Source organism: Oncorhynchus clarkii, unplaced genomic scaffold, assembly GCF_045791955.1.
Source record: "Oncorhynchus clarkii lewisi isolate Uvic-CL-2024 unplaced genomic scaffold, UVic_Ocla_1.0 unplaced_contig_533_pilon_pilon, whole genome shotgun sequence".
NCBI classification, from domain to species: Eukaryota; Metazoa; Chordata; class Actinopteri; order Salmoniformes; family Salmonidae; genus Oncorhynchus; species Oncorhynchus clarkii.
Window position 1 is genome coordinate 1 of NW_027260184.1, and position 15,096 is coordinate 15,096.

A 15,096-nucleotide genomic window follows, 5' to 3' on the forward strand; every position below is an offset into this window, starting at 1 on the left:
ACAGGGTCACACACTACACGATGTGGCACAGTACAGGGGGTCACACGATGTGGCACAGTACAGGGTCACACACTACACGATGTGGCACAGTACAGGGGGTCACACGATGTGGCACAGTACAGGGTCACACACTACACGATGTGGCACAGTACAGGGGGTCACACGATGTGGCACAGTACAGGGTCACACACTACACGATTCTTCACTCGGCCGTAAGGATTCTCCATACAGACATGCTGTCTCATGAAAACAATGATGCAATTAGATTGTTAACGTAGCTAGAACAAATCAGCCTCAAACGTTTTCAGTCAGACATTCACACCTAGTTGAAATATCTAACAATTTGACACTTTGGCTTTGGTTAAAGGCAAGTACAAACGCAAATTAGTAGTAGTTATCGTTCCTGCTCGAGAGTACACATTCTGGGTGACGCCATCATCTCACTGGCATCTTCTCTGGAGACCTCTCATTGGCTATTGCTGAACACCGTTCTCAGAACCTGTCTCACACTAGAAGAGCATTGCAGATTTTGTGCCGATAAAATCAAACAGGTTTGAAAATATCAGGACGTCTGGGACGCTCAAAGACGGGATCAGTAGCCCTCAGATTACGTCTCTGACCCACTCACATTAAACCCGCTCACGTTAAACCCACTCACGTTAAACCTGCTCACGTTTTATAGACGTTTCAAACATAGGAAGTGCTTCATTCAGCATTATAGAGTTTTATAAACGTTTCAAACATTAGGGACTGCTTCATTCAGCATTATAGCGTTTTATAAACGTTTCAAACATTAGGGACTGCTTCATTCAGCATTATAGAGTTTTATAAACGTTCAAAACAGTTTAGAAGAGAATTATGGGGTGGCAGGTAGCCTAGTGGTTAGAGCTTTGGGCCAGTAACCAAAAGTTGGCTGGACCGAATCCCCAAGCTGACCAGGTAAAAATCTGTCGTTCTGACAGCCTCTCTACTGTATCTAGCCTCTCTACTGTATCTAGCCTCGCTACTGTATCTAGCCTCGCTACTGTATCTAGCCTCTCTACTGTATCTAGCCTCTCTACTGTATCTAGCCTCTCTACTGTATCTAGCCTCTCTACTGTATCTAGCCTCTCTACTGTATCTAGCCTCTCTACTGTATCTAGCCTCTCTACTGTATCTAGCCTCTCTACTGTATCTAGCCTCGCTACTGTATCTAGCCTCGCTACTGTATCTAGCCTCGCTACTGTATCTAGCCTCGCTACTGTATCTAGCCTCGCTACTGTATCTAGCCTCGCTACTGTGTATAGCCTCGCTACTGTATATAGCCTCGCTACTGTTATTTTTCACTGTTGTTTTTATTTCTTTATTTACCCATTGTTCACCTAATACCTTTTTTGCATTGTTGGTTAGAGCCTGTAAGTGAGCATTTCACTGTAAGGTCTACAACACCGGTTGTATTTGGCGCACGTGACAAATAAACTTTGATTTGATAACCCACTGTTCCCCGGTAGGCCGTCATTGTAAATAAGAATTTGTTCTTAACTGACTTGCCTAGTTAAATAAAGGTTGAATTTAAAAAAATGATTAGTGATCTTAATGAGAAAAGGAAGAGATTCAGGATGAGAAGGCTGCTCCTGGGTCTCTCTGTGTGTGCACATTAGAAAATGCATACTACGTTTAGATTCCAGATTAGACTGGGTAGGTATAGGAGTGAGAGTCAGTGTGTGGGTGTGTCTCACCTGCTGGGACAGGGACCCTTACTGTCTTTTTCTGTCTGGTCTGTCCGGTCCCGTGACAGGAGTTACATGGGGTGGAGATCACAGTGCCTTTCCCATTACACCGACGGCATGTCGACCGCATCACAAAGGGGCCCGTGTTCACCGTCTCCTGTACAGGGCAAAACACACAAGCACGTGAGACAAGCACGTGAGACACGAACACTTCACGCCACACATCATGTCACCTACCATGCCAGAGCCGTTGCAGTAGTGGCAGTGCACAACCTTGGTGCCAGGCTCGCTCCCTTTGCCATCACATCGCTGGCAGCTGGCCTCAGTGTTGAACGCCATCTCTTTGTTGACCCCCTTGGCAGCTTGGGTGAACGTCAGCTCCATGATAAACTGGGAGGAAAGGAGGGACAAGAGATTCATATTGGATGTCTTTAACAAAAAGTTTACACTCCTAAAAAAGTAATTGCTTCCTGCTTTTACTTCCTGGCATGGGCTCACTCAATATGACCTCACTGAACATTGACTTGAATGAGCAGTCAAAACTTCTGTTTATGCTGTATAGCCAACTGATATAGTGGTTGTCATGCACAGACAGCGCAAGCAGATCTGGGATTAGGCTAATCATAACCCCTTGGTTCTAAAAGCAGTATGGCATCCCAACTACATACCTCCTGGGGCTGATCAAATACGGCATTGAAGTCCCCGAAGCCACGGCTTCCAGAGAACTCCCCAAAGATCTTGCGGAACAGTTCCTCTGGGTCCACGCTGTTGGCCTGTCCGCTCCAGTACTGCTGGTGTCCACCACCGCCCGCCTGGCTGGCGTCGAACCCTGCCCCCCCGTACGTGTCATACTGCTTCCTCTTCACCTCGTCACTCAGCACCTGGGGGAGGACAAAGCAGGAAGTAAGATGCACTGTTCTCCAATAAGACCAGGCAGTTCCTTCATTGAGTCAAGTGGTTCTGATGTTTCGTTTACTTGATTAACTGACACTTTCTTCAAGAGTGACATCAAATAGTACCAAGAAACCGGTTAGGAAAGTAACAAACTAGTGATTCCACATCAGCAACACAAGTCACAGAAATATTGCTATCCTTTAATCTAATTTTAGTTTCTTAAAAGGGGAAGCCCATTTTGAAGAAGGTCAGCCAAACCTCATAAGCTTCAGCCAGCTGAGCAAATTTCTCCTTGGCCTTAGGGTCTTCCTTGTTGGTGTCAGGGTGATACTTCTTAGCCATCTGAAGAGGGACAACAACAAAAGTTATCTTTCCACAACTGTGGTGATTGGTGACAGCTAAGGATCAATACAGCAAGTCAACACTACACAGAAAGTGATCACACACCTGATAATACGCTTTCTTGATCTCTTTCTGGGTGGCAGTGCGTGGTACCTCCAACACCGTGTAGAAGTCCTGTTTGTTGGAGGCTGGGGCACTTGTGTGGAAGGACAGTGTGCAGATGACATGGGGAGATTTAACACCTGGAACTACCAAGAAAGGGCTTGTGAGTAGATTACACCTGGCAACATGACTGTGGATTATTATTGTTGTCCTTCTGTAGTCATCTATTTCCAAGGTAGCTACAGGCCTGTACACTCACAATTCATATATAACACTAAGCAGGGCTCGATATATCTGAGGACTCAATCAAATACATAAAGTTAGCTGCTGTCTGTGATGATCAACTCTTGGGCCAATACATTTCTAGCAAACGCCAGTTGGCATATATAGCTAGCTAATCAGGGATCACGCAGATACAGCTAGTTCAACGCAATGTTTGACTGTACAGTTCAGTAGCTATTACTGACAGTCCGTTCAAGATCATCAGTGCTGTGACCTGACATTACTTTCCTTGCAATGGCTATGGAGCTGCAGGCTTGCTACAGTACCAAACACCTCCAGCAATTTGAATGCGTATAAGCTAACTACTAGCTCGTTAGCTAGCCAGCTATGGGCTGAGCTAAGGTTAGTCTGTCTTTCAGTTGTATCGTTAGGAATGTTACCGTGGTGTCAATTTTGTTGTTGTTGGAGACTGTCAGTTGTGTCCAAAAAGGTGAATGGAAACTACGAGAAACGCTAGCATCAAGCTAGCCTAGCTTGCTAGTTAGGCCGTCTCTGTGCACCCACCTGACAGCCCTCTCAATGTCAACGCATTCCCCGTGCCCCCACGCATTGCATTGCTTCCCGGCCAGAATTTCTGTGCTCCAAAAGTCGACAGACTTCTTGAGCCTCCATTGGAAGAAGGGGCCAGAGCACAACAAGCACGACGGTGACCAGAGGACACAGCAACTGTTATCCAACGTGTGGAGCAGCGAGCCGCTGAGGACGCCATCATTACTTTACTGCTGTTACTCAGCGGGGACTGCGCATGTGCAAGTAAAGTTGTGTCACGGACATGCGCAAAATAATTGACTGTCAATAAATCTATTTTTTGTTTCAAGATGTTCGCAAACTAACTTTCACTCTGTTGAAACATCTGTACTTTAGAAACTGTGGAATAGTATTTAAACAGTTGAATCCCATGTAGTCCGCTTCTTACTCACGGCAACTACGATTAAACGTTTCAACACAGAAACATTTGTATTTTACCGTGGTCAATCATCATTGATGTAGCTAAACAGGGGTCTGAGTCGATCGTCGATTGAATCGCTCACACAGTACAGCGAGTTGTGACAGTGCTGAACTCGAGAACTGTCATCTGAAAAGGAGTGTGCTGCTGAGTGCTCGCTCTTTTCGAATAGTATCAACAAGACAGAGATACCCGGAAGGCACGAAAGTTAATTCAGGGGACTAGAATGAATCGTTTCAAGACCTCCAAATTCAAAAACACCACCCCGAAGATCGCCAAGAAAGATGTAAGTAATGAGCGTTGCAAGAAAGCCTCGCCAGCATTGGTTTTTAGCAACGGTGAAGAAGACGGAATGGAGTTGTGTTTTGGGGAACGTCTGAAAATGTTTGGAGGAAATTGAACTTCCTGCATATCTGCAGAAGGCTGCTGCATCGCAAGAGTGTGTTGGTAGAGAAACAATAGTCTACGAAAACCAAGTGCAAACCGCGAAGGCTGCTAACGTGACAGTGTTAACCATGTGGTTATTGTTATCTAGCTAGCTTTCAGCAGTCTATGCAAATTCCACGTTTGAAATTGACAGCGGTTCGTATTGGTCAGGATTGTCAGATGTTACAGATAGGAAGGCTGTGATGCCCATCATCACTGAATAGCCACATTGTTTCGAATGTATCATAATTCCTGCTCTCATTGTAACCGGTCATCATTCTACAATGTAGCAGCCATGCTCAGATTTGAGTTCTAAAGTGCACTGTACATACAGTGCGTATCCCTACGCCATTTAACAAAGCTCCTCTCTGTCAACCAATGACTGTAGGCTGTGAGTAATATACACAGTAGTGGTGTCATGCCATCGGTTATGAAACATACCATTACTTGGATGCTTATTCTCCATGTAGCAAACCTCCACACAGTCTCACAGTGTGAGTGAGTTCCAGCTGCAGAGCGGATCTCTGATCCTGTTATGAGGACTGCCTCAGAAAAGCAACACTCAAAGCACCATCTCAAATGTTAGGAGTGAGGGAGAGGGAGAACTCCAAGGAGTGAGTGAGTGAGAATGGGCACCTTGTTCTCTTTATGCCTGGCTGCCTGTGGAGCAGTACTGTGTGTTTCCTGAGAGAGAGAAACTAGCTGTTTTGCTGGGCTGTCAGACACTGTCTGGGCTGCTAAGTGCTCTCTGTACCTTCCCTGCCGGAGCCCGCGACAGTGTTCAGGCCTGTTGTCTGACATGGTTAGCCCATAACGGTTTTGGCAGCAGTGGTATTCAAACACACGGCGCTCCTGCCTATGCCCTGTTGTTAGTGTTGTGAAAGGAGGTTTTAGAATACGCATCGCAGGGAGTCGTTCCCACTTCCTTAACATTCTGCTGATTCAACATGGACGGCAGAGGGTGTGTGTAACAACATGCCCTCTGATACCCTCTTCCTTATTATGACAGTCTGAATCTTCCTTATTCTGACAGTCTGAATCTTCCTTATTATGACAGTCTGAATCTTCCCTATTATGACAGTCTGAATCTTCCCTATTATGACAGTTAGTCTGAATCTTCCTTATTATGACAGTTAGTCTGAATCTTCCTTATTATGACAGTTAGTCTGAATCTTCCTTATTATGACAGTTAGTCTGAATCTTCCTTATTATGACAGTTAGTCTGAATCTTCCTTATTATGACAGTTAGTCTGAATCTTCCTTATTATGACAGTTAGTCTGAATCTTCCTTATTATGACAGTTAGTCTGAATCTTCCTTATTATGACAGTTAGTCTGAATCTTCCTTATTATGACAGTTAGTCTGAATCTTCCTTATTATGACAGTCTGAATCTTCCTTATTATGACAGTTAGTCTGAATCTTCCTTATTATGACAGTTAGTCTGAATCTTCCTTATTATGACAGTTAGTCTGAATATTCCTTATTATGACAGTTAGTCTGAATATTCCTTATTATGACAGTTAGTCTGAATCTTCCTTATTATGACAGTTAGTCTGAATCTTCCTTATTATGACAGTTAGTCTGAATCTTCCTTATTATGACAGTCTGAATCTTCCTTATTATGACAGTCTGAATCTTCCTTATTATGACAGTTAGTCTGAATCTTCCTTATTATGACAGTTAGTCTGAATCTTCCTTATTATGACAGTTAGTCTGAATCTTCCTTATAATGACAGTTAGTCTGAATCTTGGGTGTTTGGAGAAGCAGTGTGTGTGTGCTCTGCCTGTGTATTTAAGTTATCCACAGTTTATTTTGGGATGACAATGAAGGGCATTGCACTTCAGCAGTGTGTGTCTAAAAGAGTGTGAGCTGTTATTCTCTTGTGTGGACTTGTCAAGGGCATGCTTAGGATCCCACTCAGTTGGATAGACTTGCATTTAAGTGAACAGACAATAACTGAAACATTCTAATGGTTTTCTTGTCAAGTATAGCAACAATTCTGTTCGTCCCTACTCTATTATATTAGCGGAGGTCAGAAATAGCCTACTCATAATGACCGTTAGACAGTGTCATCTTTTAGGCCACTGCGATCACCTTTGTTTTATCTGATGGCCAGTTGCTTAAGTCATCTTCCTAATGATAGCTCCAGTGTCCCACCACACCTACCCCTAATGCACTGTGAATTTCCCCTGTGTCCAGGGCTGGATCAGTAATGTCCGGGCAGGATCCTTCACCTCTCAGGGGAACCACATCAAATCCAGCACCAGGCTTGTGGCCTTCAACACTGACCAGGCTGGTAAGGATAAGACTGAGTCAGGAGGATAAGACTGACTCAGGACAACTATAGAACCATACTGTGCTTTCTTTTCTAAATTTCAGTTCCTGCATGATTCCAGCAACTATGGTGGATGTGGTATCCTTTTGGCCCTATAGTGTGATTCAGGCAACAGTGGTATGCTAAGTGGGGTTCAACTAAGTATATTCTATTCTGTCTAGTCTCTGTTATGAGGAGTCATGCTGTCTGTCTCTGGTATATTTACCTGTCTGTCTCTGGTATATTTACCTGTCTGTCTCTGGTATATTTACCTGTCTGTTGAAGCGTGTGTGAGCAGGTATTGCCATCACAGAGCAGATATCTCTATCTGTTTTGTTAGAGCAGGCCATATCAGTATGAAAGAGAGACTGTATAGATCATGCTGTCTGTCTCTTGTGTGTGTGTCTTGTCACCAGGTGGAGGAATGCTTGGCCTCACCTCTGTGGAACCAGGGTCTGATGGCAAGTGGACAGTGACTGTGATCCCATGTCATGCTGGTAAGATCCCTCTATCCACTTTTCATTCATTTTTCCTGAGTGGCGCAGCGGTCTAAGGCTCTGCCTCTCAGTGCTAGAGGCATCACTACAGACTAAGGTCCCGGGCTGTATCACAACCAGCGTTGTCCGGGTTAATGGAGGGTTTGGCTGGGGTAGGCCGTCATTGTAAAATCTCTCCTTCACAAGCCCCAGACACTATCCACTCATCACAACTCTCTTTTTTCTCTCTCTGTTGTTTTACATTTCTTAAAGCTGCAATATGTAACAATTTGGGCGACCTAAACAATAAACAAATTCATATAGAAATGTGTATTATAGATCTGTAATTTGCATTTATAGGAAGAATAAGAAGTAGATCTGTTCTATGTGAGCTATTTCTATGCTTCCCGTTAAGTTTTGTTTTCGTCTTTTGCTTGAACACTTACAATATTTTTAGTTATGTAAAATGTTTCACAGCGGTTTAGATGGTATAATGACTCTGTACACTACACTTGTTTGTTTTGTCACATCAACTGCAATTAAGTGAACTATTATAATTTTAGCAACCAGGACATGGCGGAGCCATTTCTGCATCGTGCATCTTTAATATTTCATAGTATTACCATGAGTACGTTTTAGTACAATCCCAGATAAATGATTGTGCTGTCTGTCTGTCTTGCCAACTGCTATGGTCATTGTCACGACTCCCGACCAAAGGAGTTAGCTAGACAGTACAACCAGATCTGGAACTAGGTGTAGTGAACATGAGTCAGGTACATGGTTGCTCATGGTCTCGTGATGAGCTAGCCCTGCCTGCGACATCCAATCAGTGGCCCAAAAGGAAATTTCCTCTTGGTCTAAAGTGGTTTTTAACGTGAGAGACCAGGGTTAAGATGTTTCAACCTTTATCGAACTCACTCCCTTTTGTCTGCTTTTTTAACAAGACCAGTTTCTTAAAGGTCCAGTCCAACATGTGATTTCCTGTGTTTTATATATATTTCCACGCTAGGAGGTTGGATAATATTGTGAAAATTATTATAATGCCCTTTTAGTGTAAGAGCTGTTTGGAAAGACCACCTGAAATATCAGCCTGTTTTGGTGGGATGGATTTTTGGCTTTCCGTGGTGACATTCAGGCAGTTTGTTCATTTACCAATATGAAAGAGGGTTCCAAACCTCTGTGCCAATAACCACTAGTTTTTAGTTTCCCCCTCCCCACTCAGACCATTCCCAGACTGTCAGAGCTAAATTCTTCCTTGAGAAATTGCTCTTTGTTAAGAAGCGTTTGTTTCTTTTTGACCATTTTAATTGAAACCAATCACAGTAAGCTACTTAATTGTTCCCCAGAAGTGATTTGATATTGTGGCAAAAACTGCTGCATTGGACTTTTAACTTATCCAAGTGATCACAAGAGGAATGCCATGTTCTCAAATAAACCCTTAAACCTGTGACATAAATATCTTGTTTGTCCTCCTCTCTGTCTGTCTCTCTCTCTTACTCAGATCTGACAACTGATTTGTCCTCTCTCTCTCTCTCTCTCACTCTCACTCTCACAGATCTGACAACTGATTTGTTCTCTCTCTCTCACTCTCACAGATCTGATAACTGATTTGGACTTCTCTCTGTCTCTCTCTCTCTATCTCTCAGATAACTGATTTGGACTTCTCTGTCTCTCTCGCTCTCGCTCTCTCTCAGATAACTGATTTGGCCTTCTCTGTCTCTCTCTCTCTGTCTCTGTCTCTCTCTCTCTCAGATCTGATAACTGAGTTGTCCTCTCTCTGTCTCTCTCTCAGATCTGATAACTGAGTTGTCCTCTCTCTGTCTCTCTCAGATCTGATAACTGATTTGTCCTCTCTCTGTCTCTCTCTCTGTCTCTGTCTCTCTCTCTCAGATCTGATAACTGATTTGTCCTCTCTGTCTCTTTCTCAGATTTGATAACTGATTTGTCCTCTCTGTCTCTCTCTCAGATCTGATAACTGATTTGTCCTCTCTCTGTCTCTCTCTCTCTCTCAGATTTGATAACTGATTTGGACTTCTCTCCGTTTGATGATAATCTCCTGGCTACCTGTTCTGCAGATGAAACGGTGAGGCCCTCCTGTCTCTCGGTCCTCATTCCTCTGAGGCCCTGTCCTCATTCCTCTAAGGCCCTGTCCTCATTCCTCTAAGGCCCTGTCCTCATTTTAAAAAAATGTCCTTCATTCTTTCCTTCGTTCCTCTTGACCTTTCACCTAACTATAAGATGAGTCATAGCTTTAAGAGAGGAATGAAGGAAAGAGGATTTCGTTATGGTCATACACTCTCTTGCAGACTGGTTGTTCTATTTTTTTCATGGTACATGCACATACTCATGAACAGTTGTTTGTATCTTTAGGCCGGGAACGAGGGCTCTGACACATCTGGATGAAAAAATGAATTGCATTGACTGTTATTATGTGGAAAGGAACCTTTGAAGTCACTCAGAGTCCATGTGTGAGTGTGTATGCAGACTCAGCAGCAGGGTCTGCCTCAGAGGGCTGAGTAAACACATGTACAGCCACACTGAGCCGAAGCCTCAGTGCACAGTAAAGTACCCAACATATGTAGAGGAGCCCTGAGCTCAGCTAGGATACTTTATATTCCCAGCTTTCATCTGCTGCCAAGAAGACATATTGTTTTAGTCACCTTGTTGTGCTGAGTAACACACACAGACGTCCACACCCACAAAAACACATGTGTACACACACACACACACACACACACACACACACACCCTGTTTTAAGACTTTGTCATCGCTTTTGCCATGCTTTGGGCTCCTGAGTGGCAGTGGTCTAAGACACTTCATCTCAGTGCAAGAGGCGTCACTGCAGTACCTGGTTCGAATCCAGGCTGCATCACATCCTGCCGTGATTGGGAGTCCCATAGGGCGTCGTCTGGGTTTGGCCGGGGGAGGCCATCATTGTAAATAAGAATTTGTTCTTACCTGACTTGCCTGGTTAAATAAAGGTTAAATAAACTAATAAAACAGGCCCCAGGTGGCATTTAAAAGGCTCCAATTTACCACCTTATTGCTGGATTAAATCCAGGTGTCAGGAGTCCCAGTAGGGAGAACATGGTCCCGGTGTCAGGAGTCCCAGTAGGGAGAACATGGTCCAGGTGTCAGGAGTCCTAGTAGGGAGAACATGGTCCAGGTGTCAGGAGTCCTAGTAGGGAGAACATGGTCCAGGTGTCAGGAGTCCCAGTAGGGAGAACATGGTCCCGGTGTCAGGAGTCCCAGTAGGGAGAACATGGTCCAGGTGTCAGGAGTCCTAGTAGGGAGAACATGGTCCAGGTGTCAGGAGTCCCAGTAGGGAGAACATGGTCCAGGTGTCTGTAGTCCCAGTAGGGAGAACATGGTCCCGGTGTCAGGAGTCCCAGTAGGGAGAACATGGTCCCGGTGTCAGGAGTCCCAGTAGGGAGAACATGGTCCAGGTGTCAGGAGTCCCAGTAGGGAGAACATGGTCCCGGTGTCAGGAGTCCCAGTAGGGAGAACATGGTCCAGGTGTCAGGAGTCCCAGTAGGGAGAACATGGTCCAGGTGTCAGGAGTCCCAGTAGGGAGAACATGGTCCCGGTGTCAGGAGTCCTAGTAGGGAGAACATGGTCCCGGTGTCAGGAGTCCCAGTAGGGAGAACATGGTCCAGGTGTCAGGAGTCCCAGTAGGGAGAACATGGTCCCGGTGTCAGGAGTCCCAGTAGGGAGAACATGGTCCAGGTGTCAGGAGTCCCAGTAGGGAGAACATGGTCCAGGTGTCAGGAGTCCCAGTAGGGAGAACATGGTCCAGGTGTCAGGAGTCCCAGTAGGGAGAACATGGTCCCGGTGTCAGGAGTCCTAGTAGGGAGAACATGGTCCCGGTGTCTGTAGTTCTAGTAGGGAGAACATGGTCCCGGTGTCAGGAGTCCTAGTTGTGAGAACATGGTCCAGGTGTCTGTAGTTCTAGTAGTGAGAACGTGGTCCCGGTGTCTGTAGTTCTAGTAGTGAGAACGTGGTCCTAGTAGGGAGTACGTGGTTCAGGTGTCTGTAGTCCTACTAGATAGAACATGGTCCAGGTGTCTGTAGTCCTACTAGGTAGAACATGGTCCAGGTGTCTGTAGTCCTACTAGGGAGAACATGGTCCAGGTGTCTGTAGTCCTACTAGGGAGAACATGGTCCAGGTGTGTGTAGTCCTAGTAGGGAATACGTGGTCCAGGTGTCTGTAGTCCTACTAGGGAGAACATGGTCCCGGTGTCTGTAGTCCTAGTAGGGAGAACATGGTCCCGGTGTGTGTAGTCCTAGTAGGGAGAACATGGTCCCGGTGTCAGGAGTCCCAGTAGGGAGAACATGGTCCAGGTGTCTGTAGTCCCAGTAGGGAGAACATGGTCCAGGTGTCTGTAGTCCCAGTAGGGAGAACATGGTCCCGGTGTCAGGAGTCCCAGTAGGGAGAACATGGTCCCGGTGTCAGGAGTCCTAGTAGGGAGAACATGGTCCAGGTTTCTGTAGTCCTAGTAGTGAGAACATGGTCCAGGTGTCAGGAGTTCTAGTAGGGAGAACATGGTCCAGGTGTCTGGAGTTCTAGTAGGGAGAACATGGTCCAGGTGTCAGGAGTCCCAGTAGGGAGAACATGGTCCCGGTGTCAGGAGTCCCAGTAGGGAGAACATGGTCCAGGTGTCAGGAGTCCCAGTAGGGAGAACATGGTCCAGGTGTCTGTAGTTCTAGTAGGGAGAACATGGTCCAGGTGTCAGGAGTCCCAGTAGGGAGAACTTGGTTCCGGTGTCAGGAGTCCCAGTAGGGAGAACATGGTCCAGGTGTCAGGAGTTCTAGTAGGGAGAACATGGTCCAGGTGTCTGTAGTCCTAGTAGGGAGAACATGGTCCCGGTGTCAGGAGTCCCAGTAGGGAGAACATGGTCCAGGTGTCAGGAGTCCTAGTAGGGAGAACATGGTCCCGGTGTCTGTAGTCCAGTAGTGAGAACATGGTCCAGGTGTCTGTAGTCCCAGTAGTGAGAACATGGTCCAGGTGTCAGGAGTCCCAGTAGGGAGAACATGGTCCAGGTGTCAGGAGTCCCAGTAGGGAGAACATGGTCCAGGTGTCAGGAGTCCCAGTAGGGAGAACATGGTCCCGGTGTCAGGAGTCCCAGTAGGGAGAACATGGTCCAGGTGTCAGGAGTCCCAGTAGGGAGAACATGGTCCAGGTGTCAGGAGTCCCAGTAGGGAGAACATGGTCCCGGTGTCAGGAGTCCTAGTAGGGAGAACATGGTCCCGGTGTCAGGAGTCCTAGTAGGGAGAACATGGTCCAGGTGTCAGTAGTCCCAGTAGGGAGAACATGGTCCCGGTGTCAGGAGTCCCAGTAGGGAGAACATGGTCCAGGTGTCAGGAGTCCCAGTAGGGAGAACATGGTCCAGGTGTCAGGAGTCCCAGTAGGGAGAACATGGTCCAGGTGTCAGGAGTCCCAGTAGGGAGAACATGGTCCCGGTGTCAGGAGTCCTAGTAGGGAGAACATGGTCCCGGTGTCTGTAGTTCTAGTAGGGAGAACATGGTCCCGGTGTCAGGAGTCCTAGTTGTGAGAAGATGGTCCAGGTGTCTGTAGTTCTAGTAGTGAGAACGTGGTCCCGGTGTCTGTAGTTCTAGTAGTGAGAACGTGGTCCTAGTAGGGAGTTCGTGGTTCAGGTGTCTGTAGTCCTACTAGATAGAACATGGTCCAGGTGTCTGTAGTCCTACTAGGTAGAACATGGTCCAGGTGTCTGTAGTCCTACTAGGGAGAACATGGTCCAGGTGTCTGTAGTCCTACTAGGGAGAACATGGTCCAGGTGTGTGTAGTCCTAGTAGGGAGTACGTGGTCCAGGTGTCTGTAGTCCTAGTAGGGAGAACATGGTCCCGGTGTGTGTAGTCCTACTAGGGAGAACATGGTCCCGGTGTCTGTAGTCCTACTAGGGAGAACATGGTCCCGGTGTGTGTAGTCCTAGTAGGGAGAACATGGTCCAGGTGTCTGTAGTCCTAGTAGGGAGAACATGGTCCAGGTGTCTGTAGTCCTAGTAGGGAGAACATGGTCCAGGTGTCTGTAGTCCTAGTAGGGAGAACATGGTCCAGGTGTCAGGAGTCCTAGTAGGGAGAACATGGTCCCGGTGTCAGGAGTCCTAGTAGGGAGAACATGGTCCAGGTGTCAGGAGTCCCAGTAGGGAGAACATGGTCCCGGTGTCAGGAGTCCCAGTAGGGAGAACATGGTCCAGGTGTCAGGAGTCCCAGTAGGGAGAACATGGTCCAGGTGTCAGGAGTCCCAGTAGGGAGAACATGGTCCAGGTGTCAGGAGTCCCAGTAGGGAGAACATGGTCCCGGTGTCAGGAGTCCTAGTAGGGAGAACATGGTCCCGGTGTCTGTAGTTCTAGTAGGGAGAACATGGTCCCGGTGTCAGGAGTCCTAGTTGTGAGAACATGGTCCAGGTGCCTGTAGTTCTAGTAGTGAGAACGTGGTCCCGGTGTCTGTAGTTCTAGTAGTGAGAACGTGGTCCTAGTAGGGAGTACGTGGTTCAGGTGTCTGTAGTCCTACTAGATAGAACATGGTCCAGGTGTCTGTAGTCCTACTAGGTAAAACATGGTCCAGGTGTCTGTAGTCCTACTAGGGAGAACATGGTCCAGGTGTCTGTAGTCCTACTAGGGAGAACATGGTCCAGGTGTGTGTAGTCCTAGTAGGGAGTACGTGGTCCAGGTGTCTGTAGTCCTACTAGGGAGAACATGGTCCCGGTGTCTGTAGTCCTAGTAGGGAGAACATGGTCCCGGTGTGTGTAGTCCTACTAGGGAGAACATGGTCCCGGTGTCTGTAGTCCTACTAGGGAGAACATGGTCCCGGTGTGTGTAGTCCTAGTAGGGAGAACATGGTCCAGGTGTCTGTAGTCCTAGTAGGGAGAACATGGTCCAGGTGTCTGTAGTCCTAGTAGGGAGAACATGGTCCAGGTGTCTGTAGTCCTAGTAGGGAGAACATGGTCCAGGTGTCTGTAGTCCTAGTAGGGAGAACATGGTCCAGGTGTCTGTAGTCCTAGTAGGGAGAACATGGTCCAGGTGTCTGTAGTCCTAGTAGTGAAAGCTCCAATGTTTAACAGTAGGTGTTTGGGTATGGGCAAACTGAGTCGGCTGCAATGGGTTTTAGGGCAAGGCCAGCTGTTGGAAATTAACTCACTGTTCATTAACAACGGGGTTGGGGCTAATGGCATGTCTATCAACTCTGCCTTTCAATTTTAAGTGAGTGTAGCTGGGGTTTGAACGTTCAGTGAGTGTAGCTGGGGTACGAACGTTCAGTGAGTGTAGCTGGGGTACGAACGTTCAGTGAGTGGAGCTGGGGTACGAACGTTCAGTGAGTGGAGCTGGGGTACGAACGTTCAGTGAGTGGAGCTGGGGTACGAACGTTCAGTGAGTGTCGCTGGGGTGCGAACGTTCAGTGAGTGTCGCTGGGGTGCGAACGTTCAGTGAGTGTCGCTGGGGTGCGAACGTTCAGTGAGTGTCGCTGGGGTGCGAACGTTCAGTGAGTGTCGCTGGGGTGCGAACGTTCAGTGAGTGTCGCTGGGGTGCGAACGTTCAGTGAGTGTCGCTGGGGTGCGAACGTTCAGTGAGTGTCGCTGGGGTG

At 47.0% G+C, this 15,096-nt stretch overlaps 2 protein-coding genes across 3 annotated transcripts; one reads left to right on the top strand and one right to left on the bottom strand.

The window, feature by feature from the left end:
• Nucleotides 1-1,274: 1,274 nt before the first annotated feature.
• Nucleotides 1,275-4,071, bottom strand: LOC139401246 (dnaJ homolog subfamily A member 3, mitochondrial-like). 2 transcript variants are annotated; one of them, XM_071145620.1, is made up of 6 exons: nt 3,834-4,071; nt 3,051-3,193; nt 2,862-2,945; nt 2,378-2,590; nt 1,947-2,099; nt 1,275-1,866 (listed from the first exon to the last, which is right to left on the bottom strand). In XM_071145620.1, the coding sequence occupies exons 1-6, from the start codon at nt 4,039-4,041 to the stop codon at nt 1,669-1,671; spliced, it is 999 nt and encodes a 332-aa protein (XP_071001721.1). In that variant the 5' UTR covers nt 4,042-4,071; the 3' UTR covers nt 1,275-1,668. The 2 variants fall into 2 exon arrangements, with proteins under 2 accessions (XP_071001721.1, XP_071001720.1); XM_071145619.1 differs by having other exon boundaries at nt 3,051-3,187; nt 3,834-4,058.
• Nucleotides 4,072-4,207: 136 nt separating this feature from the next.
• Nucleotides 4,208-9,896, top strand: LOC139401245 (coronin-7-like). The gene is made up of 5 exons (XM_071145618.1): nt 4,208-4,561; nt 6,903-6,999; nt 7,434-7,514; nt 9,506-9,576; nt 9,864-9,896. The coding sequence occupies exons 1-5, from the start codon at nt 4,502-4,504 to the stop codon at nt 9,894-9,896; spliced, it is 342 nt and encodes a 113-aa protein (XP_071001719.1). The 5' UTR covers nt 4,208-4,501.
• Nucleotides 9,897-15,096: the final 5,200 nt, after the last annotated feature.